At 41.2% G+C, this 17,532-nt stretch overlaps 1 protein-coding gene across 1 annotated transcript in view; it reads left to right on the top strand.

Annotated features, from left to right (window-relative positions):
* Nucleotides 1-17,532, top strand: part of Dnah11 (dynein axonemal heavy chain 11) — a 278,195-nt gene that overhangs the window by 146,900 nt on the left and 113,763 nt on the right. The window contains 9 exon segments of the mRNA XM_069996108.1: nt 2,500-2,704; nt 5,326-5,491; nt 6,079-6,181; nt 7,974-8,213; nt 9,640-9,801; nt 10,021-10,214; nt 14,535-14,697; nt 16,705-16,828; nt 17,267-17,409. Coding sequence (XP_069852209.1) covers nt 2,500-2,704; nt 5,326-5,491; nt 6,079-6,181; nt 7,974-8,213; nt 9,640-9,801; nt 10,021-10,214; nt 14,535-14,697; nt 16,705-16,828; nt 17,267-17,409 — 1,500 coding nt within the window.

The following is a 17,532-nucleotide window of genomic DNA, read 5'->3' as shown; positions in this document are numbered from 1 at the left end:
TGGGGGGTCTGTCAGGAAGGGAAGAAGCAGAGACAAGTGTATAAGGAACCAGTGATGGCTATTACAGCTACTTTGTATATTTTGAAATCTCTCTTCTTCATCCTGCCTAAAAATGTTATTTAACTGGCTGAGAATTACACTTGAACAAAAAGTCCCTAAGATATAAACACTGATACCACATATTGGTTCACTATATCAGCAATATCTTGTATTCAGATTTTTGTGGTCTTACTATACATGCAAACAGCTGTTCCAGATGTGGCTATTTGATTAACAGTCTATTAACTTATTAGAAAAGAACCATGGGAATCAATAATAATAATAGTAATAATAATGGCAAGTTAGCAGCATTTGTTTATCATGGATCCGCCCCTTTTTCAAATGCTCTGCATAGATTATGCTGTACAACAACTTCTCATGGATTGTTACTAGCCCCTGTTCACATGTGGGGAAACAAAGACAACAAGATTAATATGTCACAGTTCCATTGGTAGTAAGTATAAAATGGCACCTGATCAAGGGGCTTTCTAGAACACTAGAGCTGAATTTTTAAATCCTGGAAAAAAACTAAGAAGAGTTGGTTACACTGGAAAAGAAGAGCAGGATTTAAACCCTGGCTCCAGAATTCATGCCCTGCAAAGCATCGGGCAACATCATTGGCTAGGATACTTGTCCAGTTACCTAGGCCCGCTAAGCTTTAGCTTCATAGTCTCTGACATGGAAATCATAATAAGAACATCCTCATGTTATATGTTATAAATGCTTGTACCTGTATCATGTGGCACCACACATGTAACAACTGGCTTAGTAGTGTGCCACATACTTGGACCTAGTAAGTGTTACTTATTGGTATTATTATGTGATGAAAAGGGATGATAGCCAAAGTCAAAAGAAGATGGCAACTTAGTGTGCTGGTAGCTTATGTCTATAATTCTAGCTAGTCAGTAGCCTGGAATGTCAAAAACTCTGGTTCAAGCTGGGTACTCATGGCTCACACCTGTAATCCTAGCTACACAGGAGAATCATGGTCAAAAGCCAGCGTGAGCAGGAAAGTTCATGAGACTCTTACCTCCAATTAGCCAGCAAAAGCCAGAAGTGGAGCTGTGGCTCAGACTGGTAGAGAACTAGCCTTGAGCTGAAGAGCTGAGCCCAGGCCCAGAGTTCAAGCCCCACAACTGGAAAAAAAAAAAAAAAAAGATCAGGGGCAGTACCCAGGTCTTGATTTCAAGCCCTCTAACTAACTAAATAAAACTGTGGTTCAAAGTCTGCCCAAGCAGAAAAATCTATGAGTCTCTTATCTCCAAAATAACCAGCAAAAAGCCAGGTTGGTTAGAGTACAGTAAGCAAACAAGTCAAATGAGAAAGTAAGGTCTTGAATTGAACACAGTCTACCTTTCAGGAGGCCTGGAATATAACTGAGTTTAAAGGCAACTTTTGAATAAATGTTCATACCACAAAGATGATCTATAGTGATCTTTGAAATACTCAGCTGTGCTCAGAATATAATAACCAGCTAGGAAAGAATGTCATTTGCTTGTTTGTACTGCTTATGAACAATAGGATCCTAGAAGTAGTTCCCCCAGCCCTTGGCCACCCAGAAATGTACCCAAATGTCAACTATCTATTAATCACTGTGTGAAATTTGAGTTTGAAATTTAAGTTTGACCACCAAGAAATGCATCCAAATGTCAGCAGTCTATTAATCATTGTGTAAAATTTGATTTTCTGTCTTCATGTACTATCCTCTGTTCTTATCTTAGATTTTAAGCTGTGTTCCTTGAGTCTAAATTTTATTTATTCATGTTATTCATTTTATTTTATTTTCTAAGCCATTCCAAAACCTTTGTGAAACAATATGCTATGTTTTCAAAGTATAAAATTTAAGCTTTAGAGCAAGTATAGAGTTTTTGCTAAAAAACTGTAGCAAGCCCTTTTTGTTTTAGTTTATTTTTTCAGATAGGGTCTTCTGCTTTTGCTGGACTTAGTTTTGCCTTGAACTTTAAGTTCAAGGCGTTCCAAATGTGCTTTCAATTTGTGAATATTCCACTGTAAAGTCACTGTTGTCCCCTAAGCTGGTCTATTTCCACTCAGGCATGGATTTCATTTCCCTGGGCCAAGGCATTGCTCCAAATCTCATTCACTTCACATGTGGCTTGACGTTTCAGGTGTTTGGCCAGCTGCTAAAGAGTGAAGGACACTTGGTTGCATGCCTCTCTCTTCCCTTGGTGCCTAAGGCCAGGTTGGGGAGAGGGTGGCAATCTGTGATTAGGAGCCTTGAGGCATATCAGTTAGTTCCTTTGGCTATGGCATTGGGATGCCTCCACTGGTCCACTGAAGCTGTGTTGTCTGAACTCAGAAGACTCAGAATCAAGTAGATTCTATCTTCTTTGATGTTAAATCACGCTGAAAACTCTTTGGATCTCAATTCTTAAGTGACCATGTGAAATTTTGGTGTCTCTCTCTCTCTCATAACGCGTTCTGTTTCCTCCCTCCCCCCAGACTGTTCTGGTTCACACAGCAGAGACAACTCGTCTTAGGTACTTCACCAAGTTGTTGCTTAAGAAAGGAAAACCACTCATGCTAGTAGGTAATGCAGGAGTTGGAAAAACAGCGTTTGTGAGTGACACACTGGCAAGTCTCTCTGAGGATTATATAGTGTCCCGGGTGCCTTTCAACTACTACACGACGTCTGCAGCCTTGCAGAGTAAGTGTGTCTCCCTCCATTCCTCTACCAGAAATGAGATCAGCAGGTGCTAAGGCTGGGGCCAGCTTGCAGCCCACAAGGAACACTGCTCCTCCTAGGTTTTCCACAGCTTGCTCAGTCCTCAGTTGAATTTTTACTTCTCATCATCCTGGGTAAATATACTTTGTTTAATTGTCATTGAGAGTTTAGATTTTTATTTTATATGTGATCATATTTGAGTAATTATTCTTTAGAACAGCAAAAATTTCCTCTTTTAAGAAAAATTTTGCCAGTCCTGGGGGGGGTTGAACTCAAGGCCTGGACACTGTATGAGATTTTTCAGTCCTGGGGGGGTTGAACTCAAGGCCTGGGCACTGTCTATGAGATTTTTTGCCTCAAGGGTAGCACTTTATCATTTGAGCTACAGCTCTACTCCCAGCTTTTTTAGTAGTTAATTGGAGATAAGAATCTCATAGATTTTTGTACCCATGATGGCTTTGAACTGCAGTCCTCAGATCTCAGCTTCCTGAGTAGCTAGGATTACAGGCGTGAGCCACCAGCACTGGCTTCTATCCTCTGTATTTATTATGTCACCTCTAAACTACTTGGTTGCTTTTTCTTAATTGATTTCGCGGAGCCAAACATTATACAGGAAAAGCTCAATGAAAGGATTGACTCAGGACAAATTCATCAAAATTGTACTGATGTTAACAACAAGACACAAATTGCTAATTAAATCTCAAAATAAGTTTTAAAAATAATTTTCAAGTGGCTGAATAAATATCAATGTCCTCAAAAGAAGAACAGAATCTGGGCTTTCTCACAGTCAGGAAGGATGTGGAAGTGGGCATGAGATGTAGAGAGGAACTATGGAAGAGCTGATATTGGCAGCCACCGGGTCAGGCTGAAAGAGAGGCAGCAAAACTCTAGTCTTGGTAGTTCATTGAAACTTGAATTTCTCTGAATACAGGTTCCTAGGAAAGAGTGTACATGCTGTGTGTGTGTGTTTGTGTGTGTGTGTGTGTGTGTGTGTTGTTACCTGTATCCGTGAAGAATACTACTAAACTTCCTTATACATTTATATCAACTCAGCCAACAATGCTTTTTCTTTAAAAATTGTCTTTATGGCATGAAATAGCTAGATGCAAAGTCAGCATTATTTCATTCATTTCTTTAGCAAATACTATGTTTTCACAGGCCTTATGCCAGGCATATGTTTTTGTTGTGGTGGTGGTTGTTTATAGACATGAAGGAAAGAATCCATTTATGACTTGTGAATGAAGAATTAGGCTATTGTTCAGAGTTGAACAAATTAATGTAGCTATGATGTGAGTTGACCTAGTTCATTCGCAGCAGGGTTGTAGACATAAATAAGATTTAGAGATAGCTTATTAAAATGAGGACTAGAAAGAGCTCACGTTGTCAATGTGCTTTCAAACACTTGATGAGGCAGTGAGTGAAGGCTAGCTTTAGGATAGAAGGATCAGCTTAAGCACATGTGGAAGGGAGGAAAATTGTGGGACATATTTAATGAGCTGACAGATGTGCAGGAATCAGGTTAAGAAATTATGGAAAGCCACAAGGCCGATAGGGTATTCTGCAGATAAAATGGACCAACTGCCCAGTTTGTCAAAGGAGTTTTCTGTCTCATTGGACATTAGTGTTAAAATTGAGGCAGTTCTAGGCAACTTGAGCTAACTAACCACTGTAATTATAGAGAATCAGACAAAACCAGAGGAGACAGCATTTCACTTGGTATGAAGTGAACCATTGAAGGGATTAAGGAACTGATCAGGCAGGAGCCATCTTTTGGGAAGAAGAGTCTGAGGTAGGAAGGGCAATCCTTTGAACAGTGTACTAGATAAATGTAATATGACCCTAGGCCAATATTGTAGAAAGGGAAGTGACAAGTTGAGAATATAAGAAAATGATGTGAGGTACCATTTACAGAATGTGGATGGGCAGATAAGGGACTAGGAGAAAGGTTCCTATGAAATTTTATATCTAACCAGATGGGAGAGTGTTAAACTACTAAGCAGATACACAGGATACAGAAGGAAAGAGGTGGGCTAGGAGGGGAAAGTGACGACATTAAAACAGAAAGATAGATGGGGTGGGAGCCAAACAGCTAGGTCCAATGGAACTGAAGTCCAGCCAGTATTTGAACATGTGCGGCTGTTACCTGAAAAAAGGTATTTCTACATTGTACCTGTCTTTGTTCAGTTAATTGTTGATTTAACAAGTGACTTATTTGTTGTGGTCATCATCAGGAGTACAGCCATGGATGTGGCAATGTCTTTGCCCAAGTTTTTTGTTTTTGTTTTTGTTTTGTTGCAAGTCCTGGGGCTTGAACTCTAGCAAGCACTGTCCCTGAGCCTCTTTGTGCTCAAAGCTAGCACACTACCACTTGAGCCCCTGCACCACTTCTGGTGTTTTCTGAGTAGTTGATTGGAGAGAAGAGACTCTTTTCTGCCCTGACTAGGATTACAGGCATGAACCACTGGTATTAAATAATGGACAAATGATCTTTGATACCAGGGGACAAATGAATCAAGAGGAGAAGAATTTAAGGGCAGGGAGAATAAAGACAGAGAAGTTACATTCTGCCAGACATGAGTAGACAGAATCTATATTTATTTCAGGAATCCTTGAGAAACCTCTAGAGAAAAAAGCTGGTCGGACTTATGGTCCAGCAGGGAAAAAAAAACTGATTTATTTCATTGATGACATGAACATGCCTGAAGTGGACTTTTATGGCACTGCCCAGCCTCACACTCTGATTCGACAGCACATTGATTATGGACACTGGTAGGTAACTCTGTCTCTTTCTCTCCTTGAATCTGATTATTAAAATAGATGAACATTGCCTGTAACATGTTTGGGATTTACTTTGTATCATTTTTGCATCACATTACATGCCAGAGTTTTGCTTCAGAGATTGGATAGGAAAGTAACCTAGAAACATAACTATCCAGAAAATATGTCCTTTTTAAAGAATAATCTCTCACTAAATTGCTAAAGGGAAACTTAACCTTATTGTGTAGGATGTAAGCATGTGGTTGTATTGAACTTTAAAGTCCATGACATCAAACACAGGACAAGCTCCACCCACCAAGGCTTGTTGTGGGTACGTGCAAGACTTTCATTCAGAAAGAGCCATTTGAGAATCAATGAGCCAGTAGTAGTTCTATTGATTCAGCATCAGATCTTGATCCTGGCATCCAAGGAGCTCTGTCAGGTTTCTGGGCTGTTTTTGATGGCTCCCAAAATATGACTAACAAGGTTAACCTCAAGGTCATACCAGAGTTGGTGATGAAATTCTTTATGATCTGGCAGGTTGCCTTGTTTTTGTGTCTCTAGCTTCGGAATTTAAGGCTCCCTTTTCTGCCCTTCAGGTATGATAGACAAAAGGTGATGCTTAAAGAGATCCACAACTGCCAGTACGTGGCCTGCATGAACCCCATGGTGGGTAGCTTCACAATCAACCCGCGGCTGCAGGTAGGGCCTTCAGTTCTGCTCTCTGCCATACCCCTCAAATGTCACACTTGAAATGGTATCTCTTGTTTCTTAATGGTTTGGGGTACAAAGTAAGATTTCTGCTGGACATTTAGATAGGCTTATAAGCTTTTGTTTATTAGTAATTATAAATTTTTAGAGTAAATTTAAGTTGTTAGCAAAATTAACTGAAAGAACAGTGCTCCTTGTAGTCTCTCATTCTTCTCCCCCAAACATACTTCATTTTGATAGCTTCTCACATTAGTTATAACTGCTGAGGTAATCGTGTGTGTGTGTGTGTGTGTGTGTGTGTGTGTGTTTGTGTACATCATTTTGATAGCTTCTCACATTAGTTATAACTGCTGAGGTGTGTGTCTCTCTCTCTCTCTCTCTCTCTCTCTCTCTCTCTCTCTCTCTCTCTCTCTCTCTCTCTCTCTCTCTCTCTCTCTCTCTCTCTCTCTCTCTCTCTCTCTCTCTCTCTCTCTCCTGGGGTTAGAACATGCTTGCTCAACATCGTCTTTGGGGAAATGTCTGCTGCAACCTCCTGCCCATGTTTGAATCAAGGTTGTGGTGTTAAGTTTTAGGACCTCTCTGCATTCTGAACATTAGTTTCCTAAGTGATGAACTTTTTACTGTCTCCATATCTTGGATAATTGTTCAGAATGTCATATCGTTGGAATCATGTGGTGCAAATACTGTTTTAGATTGGCTTTTTTCACTAAGCTTGGCATCTCATTTAGTGGTGTGATCATTTCTGTGTGTGTGTGTGTGTGTATGAATGGGCATGCACATACATACATGCTAGTACTGGGGCTTGAACTCAGGGCTCTTCACATTTGCGTTGGCTTTTTCACTCAAGTTGGGTGCTTTACCACTGAGCCACACCCCTGTTTGGAGCTTTTTGTGCTTTTTTCTGGCTAATTGGAGATAAAAGTCTGGAAACTGTCTACCTCAGCTGGCTATGAACTATGATCCTCAGATCTCAGCCTCCTGAGTAGGTAGTGATTATATGCAGGAGCCACTGCTACCTGTCAGATCATTTCTTTTAATCATAGGATATGATTCATTGAATGAATGTACACAGTGTATTCATTTCCCCTATTGAAAACAGCCTGGTTGCTTTCAGATTTTGGCAGCTAGGCACAAAGCTGCTATAAACATATAGACATCATGGAAGTGGCGCTGTAGCTCAAGTGGTAGAGCGCTCGCCTTGAGCTGAAGAGCTAAGGGACAGTGCCCAGGCCCAGAGTTCAAGCCCCACAACCGACAAAAAAAAAAAAAACATATAGACATCATGTTTTTCTGTGTATATATAGCTTTAGAATAGTTTGACACCAACCTGCCCACCCACTTCCAACCCACAAGTAACACCAGCACCCAGCAGTTGCCTTCTCCCTTTCTTGAATCGGCTCAGATGAGCTACCTGACTGCTGCTCTTGGCTCCCAGATGAATATCTGTGGGTTGACTGTTAGTTAATTTAGCGTGGCATGGCATTGACTGGAATGACTGAGAAAAATGCAGCTGTGCTTTTTATGTTTCTCCATCTTTATATGCCTTTCAGAGTGCCTGGAAAGTCCATAGGCTTAGAGAACAGGTGCAGACATGCGTGACTAGTGGTGACTGGCAGTCACCATCTATCAAGTCACCTGGCCTAAGCTCTGGGTCTGAGTGGAAAAGCACTAGGAAATTCCATGGCAGTGGGGTTGGAATCCAGGAGAAGCCATTTTTTGCAGTTTTTTGGTATAGATATCATCCCTGTTTGGTACTACTCCTATTTGCTTTTTTTTTTTTCAGAGACATTTCACAGTGTTTGCCTTCAACTTTCCCTCTGGGGATGCACTAACCACCATCTATGGCCACATCTTTAGCTTCCATTTGCAGCAGCAAGTGTTTGGTCTATCAGTTCTCAAAAGCAGCCCCTCTTTGGTCCAAGCAACAATAGCGATCCATCAGATAATGACAAAGAACTTTTTACCAACAGCCATTAAATTCCACTACATCTTTAACCTGAGAGACCTATCAAGCATCTTCCAGGTACCTTAACTACTCTACTCTGTGAAATGCTTCTCAAGTAGAAGAGTCATTATAACAAATGTTAATGGTATTCATTTATAGAATTTATATGTGGGTTTTTTGCTTTATTTTATACTCATAAAGTTCTCTATGAAGTAAATGTCATCTGTTTATTTCCTTCCAAAGGCAAAAGTGATGGAAGGGCACAAGAGGTAAACATTAGCACTTCTTGTATGAGATAACTTGTGCCCTCATGACTTGGTTACTTCCAAATAGCTCCACTTGTTACTAATAAATACCTCAGTGAAAATCAAGTTTCAGTATATGAAATCCAGATGCGCTCATACCATGCCAGAAAGGGACTTAGCAATAGAAGCAAAGGAAGAAATTTGGCAGATTAGACTGAGTGCTTTTTTATCAAGTGCAAAATAAGACAAACAATTGGTCATGCTTTTGCATAAAGCAATTGTGTATGATTATTTTTGTACATATTAGAAGAAAACATAAAATTTCAAGTTATTGAATCATTTGGTTTGATATTGAAAACTGCCTTGCTTATCTGGTGTGTAAGTTAGCTTTCTGTTACAGTAAGAGATTCCTTTGATAATCAACTTATGAGGCAGAAACATTAATTTTGGCTTATGGCTTTGGAGGTATTAGTCTATGACTGGTTGGCTCCATTGCTTTGGCCTGTGGTAGCACATTGTGGTTGGCAGGGGTACATGGTAGACCAAACTGCTCACCTCATGGTTGGGATGCGGGAGAGTAAGAGAGAGAAGAGAGAGAACAAGGGAGAGAGAGAGAAAGGCACCCCCCCAATCGCCTAAAGTTCTCCCACTAGACCCCATGTCTTAAACGTTCCCACCAACTCCTTCATAACTACTTGGGACCCAAGCGTTTACTATGTTGACCTTGGGAAGGCATTCCAGACCCAAACGACAGCTGGCAAAAGGACAGTATTTATGCATTGAGTTATAAGGAAATTCTAAGTCTGAAACTCTTCAAAATGGGTGCAGAGTGATTACCATGTACAGCGGATATAATTGGAGGGTTATTTCTTACAGTTTCCCTGTGAGGGAGATAAATGTGAAAGCTTCCCAGGATATCTTTGTGTCTGTAGAACTTTCCTCAGGATCACTCCAACACCTGCCTCAAAACCATAGCTTTAGACAATAGCTTGTTAATAACATGGCCCATTTCCTTTCACATCTCTATTTCTAGCACCTGCCATAAAGACTGTGCTTAATGAAGTGTTGTTTAAAAGCAGAGTTCTATAATCGTAGACTATCAGAAGGTAAAGTTACTTTTATACACTCACACACACACACCTCCTTTGGTTTCTTTTGAGTCTCAGCATTGGGTATATAAGTTAAATATTAAAGAGAAACTGATTGAACATGTCATCATCTTTTGCATTAAAGTTGCATTTCCCATTCTTGCCTTGTAGGGGATTCTGTTTGCATCTCCTGAGTGTTTAAAAGGTCCCAGTGACTTAGTGCACCTGTGGCTTCATGAGTGCTCCCGTGTTTATGGAGACAAATTGGTAGATACAAAAGATGGTGATTTGTTTCAGAAAAAAATTCTGGAAACCGCTTCTAAATATTTTGAAGTAAGTGTATGGGTATCAGAGGTCACCACTTGCTCTGGCACCAGCTGGCTTTGGAGATGAGGTTCAAGGAGGCAGTGACTAAGTGGTGGGATAGTTCCTGTCTACAAGAGCTGACATCCAGGAGTGTATGGGATGGACTTAGGACATTCTCCCATCTGCTCCAGGATTGATTGGTTGGTGTGCTGGGTGAGTCTGACCACTTATCTCCCTTGTCCTCAGGGAGTCGACTGCCAGGCGCTGCTTCAACAGCCCCTCATTTATTGCCACTTTGCTAACAGCAGGGACCGCCCATGTTACATGCCAGTGAATGATTGGGATGTACTGAGGATGATTCTTACAGAAACGTTGGACAACTACAATGAGTTAAATGCCGCCATGCACCTGGTCTTATTTGAAGATGCCATGCAGCACGTGTGAGTTGACTTAGAGGCCCATTCCAAAGTACCATTACATCCATCCTAGATTTCATTTCATTTCATCACTTTCCCAGTGGATAAGAATAGCAAGATAGGGAAATAGAAGTAATTTATTCAAAATCACGTGATTCATAAGTAGGAGACTGAAATTGGTTTGTACCAATTAAGCAGGTTTTGTGGAGTACCTACTGTAAGTCAGAGAGGAACACAGCCAGTTTCTTCAGTATCTGGGTAAATTAGAACAAAAGGGAAGGCATTTTTTCTTGGCAGAAAAATTAAAGAAGGATGACTATCCTTGGGTACACCATGACCCATAGGGCCCGGCTCCCCTAGATGCCTCATACTGTGTGTGTGTGTGTGTGTGTGTGTGTGTGTGTGTGTGTGTGTGTGTGTGTGTGTGTGTGTGTGTGTGTGTGTGTGTGTGTGTGTGTGTGTGTGTGTGTGTGTGTGTGTGTGTGTGTGTGTGTGTGTGTGTGTGTGTGTGTGTGTGTGTGTGTGTGTGTGTGTGTGTGTGTGTGTGTGTGTGTTACACGTTACCACATCTTTCCTCGCACGCCTTGTGTGTGTGTGTTACACATTACCACATCTTTCCTGGCACACCTTGTCCTAGGTGCTGGTGCTACAGCAGTGAGCACCACCTTTCATCTTTCTCTGAAGAGCCTGCAAATAAGATACTTAAAGGGGCATAAATTAACAGGCAAGAAAAATATCAAAAAGTGATGTCAGGCTGAGAAATAAAGTATGTGATCCTAATGAACCAGAAAGTGTTGAGGATTTAGGAATTTGCGGGGGGGGGGGATTTGAAATATATGCATATACATAGAGAAATATTTGGGGGAAGTGAACCAAATCTAAGCACAAAAACCATCACTTCTCATTTGTCCATAATTTGAAGGCACTTGTATATAACATGCTCCGTCTATCTTCATTCTGACTTCAGCCTGTCTTATAAAGTCAGATGTAGCCTTTTCTCAAAGAGTTTTGGATTTAGAGTATTTTAGATGTTAGAATTCTGGATAAAGCCTGTATCTGGATTCCTGAGAAGGACTGGCTCTCCTTAAGAAGAAGTGATATTTAAGCTGAGATGAAAAGGATAAATAAAAGTGAGAGGACCATCAGGGAGAAGGACATTGCATATAGAAAGCAGGTTTCATGGGGCAGTGCCAAGAACCTCCTAGAGTCAAAGGAAAGAGTCATAAGGCTTCAGCACAGAGAACATCCAGGGAGAGCAGTATACAATGTGAATGGAGAAGCAAGAATGGTCCTATTTACTCAGAGCACTGCTCTGTGAGATGATAAGGAGTTTTGATGGTATCCTAAGTGCAGTGAGAAATGATTGGGTGGATTTAGTATGCCTTGTATAGACAACTCACATTGATGCTACTGCCAATAATATCATTACATCCAACACAGCTCTCCTAGTCCACATCACCCTCAGCTCTCACCAGGACTTCTAGTAAGTGACAATGGGCAATGATTTAAAAGGCAAGAGTCAGGTCCTGGTGCTCACACCTGTAACCTTAGCTACTCAGGAGGCTGAGATCTGAAGATCATAATTCGAAGCTGGCCTGAGCAGGAAAGTCTCTGAGACTTACCTACCAAAAAGCCAGAAGTGGAAGTTTTATTCAAGATAGAGCGCCAGCCTTGAACAAAAGAAAACTCAGGGACAGTGCCCAGGTTCTGAGTTCAAGCCCCAGGACTGACTGGCACAAAACAAAAAAGAAGAAATAGGGCTGGGAAGGTGGCTCAGTGATAGAGTGTTTGCCTCGCATGCATGAGGCCCTGGGTTCAATTCCTCAGCACCACATAAGCAGAAAAAAAGCCAGAAGTGGCACTGTGGCTCACTTGGTAGGGCAATAGCCCTGAGCTGAAGAGTTGAGGGAGCTGTCCCTCAGCTCCCAGGCCCAGAGTTCAAGCCCCACAACTGAACCAAAAAAAGAAAATAAAAGAGAGAAAGAAACAAAAAGAACAGATAAATTAAAAAGGAGGAGGGAAAAATAAGATAATCCAGAAAAAGATGTAGCCCACTTTTAGAAGAATTTGCTCTGAAATGCTTAGCTTAAGTTCAGAAGGAAAACTTCAGAGGCCTCCCCCTCACCCATTGAAAACTTGCTAGGTAATGATGGTGTGTTTGAGTCCTTTGCAGTAAACCACTAATTATGCAGATAAAGGGAATTTTAGCTAAAATCTGTCACTGGGTGGTTATGCACTGATAATGTGCATAGGTAATGGCTCAGGTGAAACAGGCATGAAGTAAAGGGTTTTTCCATGCCGTTCTTTAGTCTGAGATTCCCATGGCCAAAGAGGTGAGAGAACGTGAGTGAGAAGCTGGTTTACTCACTATTAGAGATGATTGAAGAGCATGCCCCTTTGTGTCCTGAAGAGGCATTTAGCAGACCTTGTTACGTAAAGATCTCAATACAAGGAAATGCAAACCTGGACTTGGAGCCTGGGTCTTTGCTCATGTTACAGTTTCCCCAATGTAGTTCTTTCATGTGGCCACACAAAGTAAAATTTAATAGGATAATGAAATTATTAATGATATTAATGTCTTAAGCCAGGTGCCGGTGATCCTACCTGTGTACAAAGCTGAAATCTAAGGATTATGACTCAAAGCCAACCTAGGCAGACAAGTCCAAAAGACTCTTATCTCTAGTTAGCCAGCAAAGAGGTAGAACCAGAGTTGTGACTCAAGTAGTAGAGCTCCAGCCTTGAGTGAAATAGCCAAGCAAGAGCCTTGAGAATTCTGAGTCCCAATAATGAAAGTCCCAATAGCATAATAATAATAATAATAATAATAATAATAATAATGCATTTTAGTTATTAGAGGTTTTTGAAAAGGTTCCCAAGTGCTGATTATATCATAAATGACCCTAATTTAATTTTTTTCCCCAAACACTTTTATAAAACACATATCTAGGATCATTTGGGCCTAGATTTCAAAATAGCAACTTTAACAGCTCTGCTGGCATCCAGGTTTTATATTTGGGCATTTTATATGCTTTTATTTTGTTTTTCTTAATACTTACAACACAATTATGACTAATTTCTTCAAACCAATTTGTTAGTAATGTTAAAATCAAATTATTTATACTGAATAATGTTTCAATGGTATCAGTAGCCTAAACTTTTAGGATCTTTAGAACATTGTAGAAGTTTTACTTCATGATACTAAAGGCTTCAGTAAATTATTGTATTGTAGCCCAGGCGTGGCAAAGTCTTCACTGTGATGGAAGGAAGAGTTCGATTAAGAGAGAAGTATTTCATCTACATAAGTGAACCACATGTAAATGTCTGCTAGACTTTGAACAAATCTCCTGTCTTAAGCAAAGATTTAGGGGAACAAAATGTCTTTGGCTTGGGTGCTGACATGCAATTGGTTCCTTGCTTGCTCATCAAAAATCTTTGCAGCTGAAGTGGCGCTGTAGCTCAAGTGGTAGAGCACTCGCCTTGAGCTGAAGAGCTGAGGGACAGCGCCCAGGCCCAGAGTTCAAACCCCGCGACCGACAAAAAAAAAAAATCTTTGCAGCTTAGACACAAGGCCTCAAGTATATTTTTTAAGTACAGTGGTAAGCCATTAAGCAATAAGAGTTCAAATGTTAAATCATAAAGCAATAAGAGTTCAAATGTTATCAGCATTGGTGGCTCATGCCACCTAATCAGGAAAGCTGAGATGCGGGAATCATGATTTGGAGCCAGGCTGGACAGACAAAATCAGAGAGATTCTTTATCTCCAAACAACTAACAAAAACACTGGAAGTGGAGGTATGGCTCAAGTAGATGAGTGTTAGCCTTGAGTGAAAAAGCCGGGTGAGAGCACAAAGATCTGACCTCAAGCCATAGTACAAGTGTGTACTCTCCTATATGTGTGTGCACCCTCACAGTTACTAGCCTGGAAAAGTCTTCTAGCCAAATAATTCAAGGACAAAAAGTCTTTGATGGGGAAACATGAAAAAGACTAAAGTTTCCATTAAAAACTGGAATTTAGGTGTTTTTTTTGTTTTTTTTTGGGGGGGGTGGGTCCAGTTGTGGGGCCTGAACTCTGGGCCTGGGCACTGTCCCTCAGCTCTTCAGCCCAAGGCTACCGCTCTACCACTTGAGCCACAGCGCCACTTCCGGCTTTTTTCTTTTTGCTTATGGGGTGCTGAGGAATCGAACCCAGGGCCTCATGGATGCAAGGTAAGCTCTCTACCACTGAGCCACCTTCCCAGCCCTGGAATTTAGTTTTTAAATATTGATCTTAAAAAAAAAACAGAGCAAACACTGTCTCTGAATATTACAGGTTTTTATGTTGTGATGTCTGTTTTCTATTGCCAGGTGCCGTATCAGTCGCATCCTTCGGACCCCGCAGGGTCACGCCCTTTTAATTGGCGTGGGAGGCAGTGGCAAGCAGAGCCTATCTAGACTGGCAGCTCACATCTGTGGCCTTGAGGTCTTTCAGATTACTCTGACTGAAGGCTATGGGGTCCAAGAGCTTCGGGTAAGGAAAGCTGGCAGACAGGGAAGTTGCAGGATTGGAGTCAGAACCCCCTTCTGTGGATGTCCAAGGCCCTTCTATACAATGACATATTTGTATATAACCTATGCACACCCACCTGCATGCTTTAAACTTTTACATGAAAATAGGGTGGCTTTGTTGTTTTATAACATTATTCTGATCTATTTATTCAATGGAACCTATATGTCATTAATGTTAAAGGGCCATTCCTTTGAACAAAGATTAAAATACCAGCCAGGTGCTAATGGCTCAAGCCTGTAATCCTGGATTCTCAGGAGGCCAAGATCTGAAGACTGAGGTTCAAAGCCAGCCTGGACAGAAAAGTCCTTAAGACAACTGTCGCCAATAAACTATTGGGAAAAAGCCAGAAGTGGTAGTGTGGCTTAAATGGTAGAGGGGTAGCCTTGAGCAAAATAAGCTTTCAGGGACAGTGTCAGGCTCTGAGTTCAAGCCCCAGGACTGACAGAAAAAAATTAAAATATCTAGCCAGATGCTGATGACTTATGCCTATAATCTTAGTTATTTAAGAGGCTGAGATCTAGAGGATTATGACTCAGAGCCACCCAAGGCAGAAAAGTCCAGGAGAAAAATCTGACAGCATGAGAGGCCCTCAGTTCAAGCCCCATATCAGTTTTCTCTCTCTCTCTCTCTCTCTCTCTCTCTCTCTCTCTCTCTCTCTCTCTCTCTCTCTCTCTCTCTCTCTCTCTCTCACATACACACATAACACACACACAAAGAAAAGAGCGAATATCATGTGAATGCTATGGAGTGGTTGATGTGCTGTCTTATTTAGGAAATGATACCAAGAGTCTGCATGTATTCTATAGGCACATTCCCCTCCCCCCCAGATATTTTTAGTCATTGTTGGCCACATCTGTGGCTATGAAGAGCTGACTGTACATCCTGACCCTCTGTCTGGCAGACAGAGCATAAGTTTTAGATATAGTAGGTACCTCCCAGCTAGGGAAAAGAGAAAGTTCCCAAGAGGAGTCATTTGCCTGTGGCAGTTTAATATGTATTTATACATGTTATAGGTTTAACAGCATAACCCTAGCTTGTAGACTTATTTTATAAAAAGTTAACTATATTGTTCTCTGCACTCATGAAACTCAGTGTTAAACATTCTTAGTGTCCTCATGGGATGGAGGTTAAAAAGACACTTCTTTTATAATTGCAAATAGATGACAAGAATAGGAAAGTAAAATGCAAAAAAAACTAGCATATTTAAGGAACTATCTTGTTTAAAATTTTTGTCTTTTTAATCAGAATAGTACTTTCAACACAGAGTACTTAGAGTTTGTGACAAGTGTTGTTTAAATTTTTAAGTTTAGTCTGGGTAGGATGGTATGTGTCTATAATCTCAGCTACTTGGGAAGCAGAGATCATCAGTTTTAGGAGAGTTCAGGCCAAATAGTTAGCAATACTTCATATCAGTGAATAAGCCAGGTAGGGTGGGGCACACTCCTGGTCTGTCTTGGGCTTATCATGGCCCAAGGCTAGTCCCAAGGGGGGAAAATAAACCTCTCTGGAAAATAAATAATTAAAACCAAACACAGGAATATGGTTCAAGTCTTAGAGTGCCTGCCTAGCAAGAACAAGGCCCTGCATCAATTCCCAGTCCTGCCAATAAGGAAACAATTCACACTTTTCCTACTACTGACCAAAGAACCAAAAGCTACTTGGGAAGAAATGCACAGTTGTTGAAGTCAGCAGTGGACTTGCATCCCCTGCATTGCTTTCCATGGGTACCACTGGGCTCATTTCACTGTGAGAAGAAAGTGGTGGCAGCATCAGCATCGCCTGCCTTCATCCTTCTGCTGCATTTAGTGCTCAGAGCGCTCATGACCAGGCGTCAGAATGGAGGCGATGTGCAGCTGCCGTCTCCTGGAATGGGTGATGGGGAGAAACGGCACAGTGTTACAGAACTGCCATCTCCCCACATCTCACCGGCATCCTAACAATGTGAATGATGACCTTCTTTCCCTACAGGTAGATCTTGCCCATTTGTACATCAGAACCGGAGCCAAAAACATGCCCTGTGTGTTCCTGCTGACAGATGCCCATGTTCTACATGAGAGCTTCCTCGTGCTGATTAATGACTTGCTGGCATCAGGTGATTAAACCAACCCATTTCTTGAAAGATCTTCCCCCAGTGACAAATTATCTGTAGTTTCAGTGAACTTTAAAGAGAGATAATTTGTCTTTGAGATGTTTGCCGGGGCAGTCTTCGGGGAGAAACCTATAAACCTAACTAATTTGAGGTATATTGCTCTCTAAGTATGCTTGTGGATTTCAGGGCCTTAGAGAGGCCTGCAGGGAAGTCAATGTTATTCCTTCATGCCAGGGATAGTGCCTGTGGCTCATTGCTCGCTCTCAAGGTGTTCTCTGCCTTGTCCATGAAGAAGTAAAAGAAAAATTGCCTTTCTCATTTCAAACTCTTTATCATGCAAGCTGACCTTTTGTCTTAAGAGAGCATTTCAAATGTTCTAAAATCCTGTCCAAAATTTAGATGGCGATGATTCTGGTATAATTCTACTCCTTTTGGGGGCAGGAGAAATCTCAGATCTGTTCAATGAAGAGGAGATGGACAAGATAGTTTCTGGAATCCGCAATGAAGTTCGTGGTCTGGGCTTGGTGGACTCCAGGGAAAACTGCTGGAAATTTTTTTTGACCAGGGTCCGACTACAGCTCAAAGTAAGACACACTACCTTTATATGTTGTTTAAAAGCTGTTGCTGAAATGTAGATCTCTATCAGTGTGTGGATTATGACTGACTTTCAGTGACTGGTTTGGAAAAGAGATACATTTCTAGAGACT

This window comes from Dipodomys merriami, unplaced genomic scaffold (assembly GCF_024711535.1).
Source record: "Dipodomys merriami isolate MVZ:Mamm:240054 unplaced genomic scaffold, mDipMer1.0.p SCAF_5, whole genome shotgun sequence".
NCBI classification, from domain to species: Eukaryota; Metazoa; Chordata; class Mammalia; order Rodentia; family Heteromyidae; genus Dipodomys; species Dipodomys merriami.
This window is presented reverse-complemented; position numbering and strand designations above follow the sequence as displayed.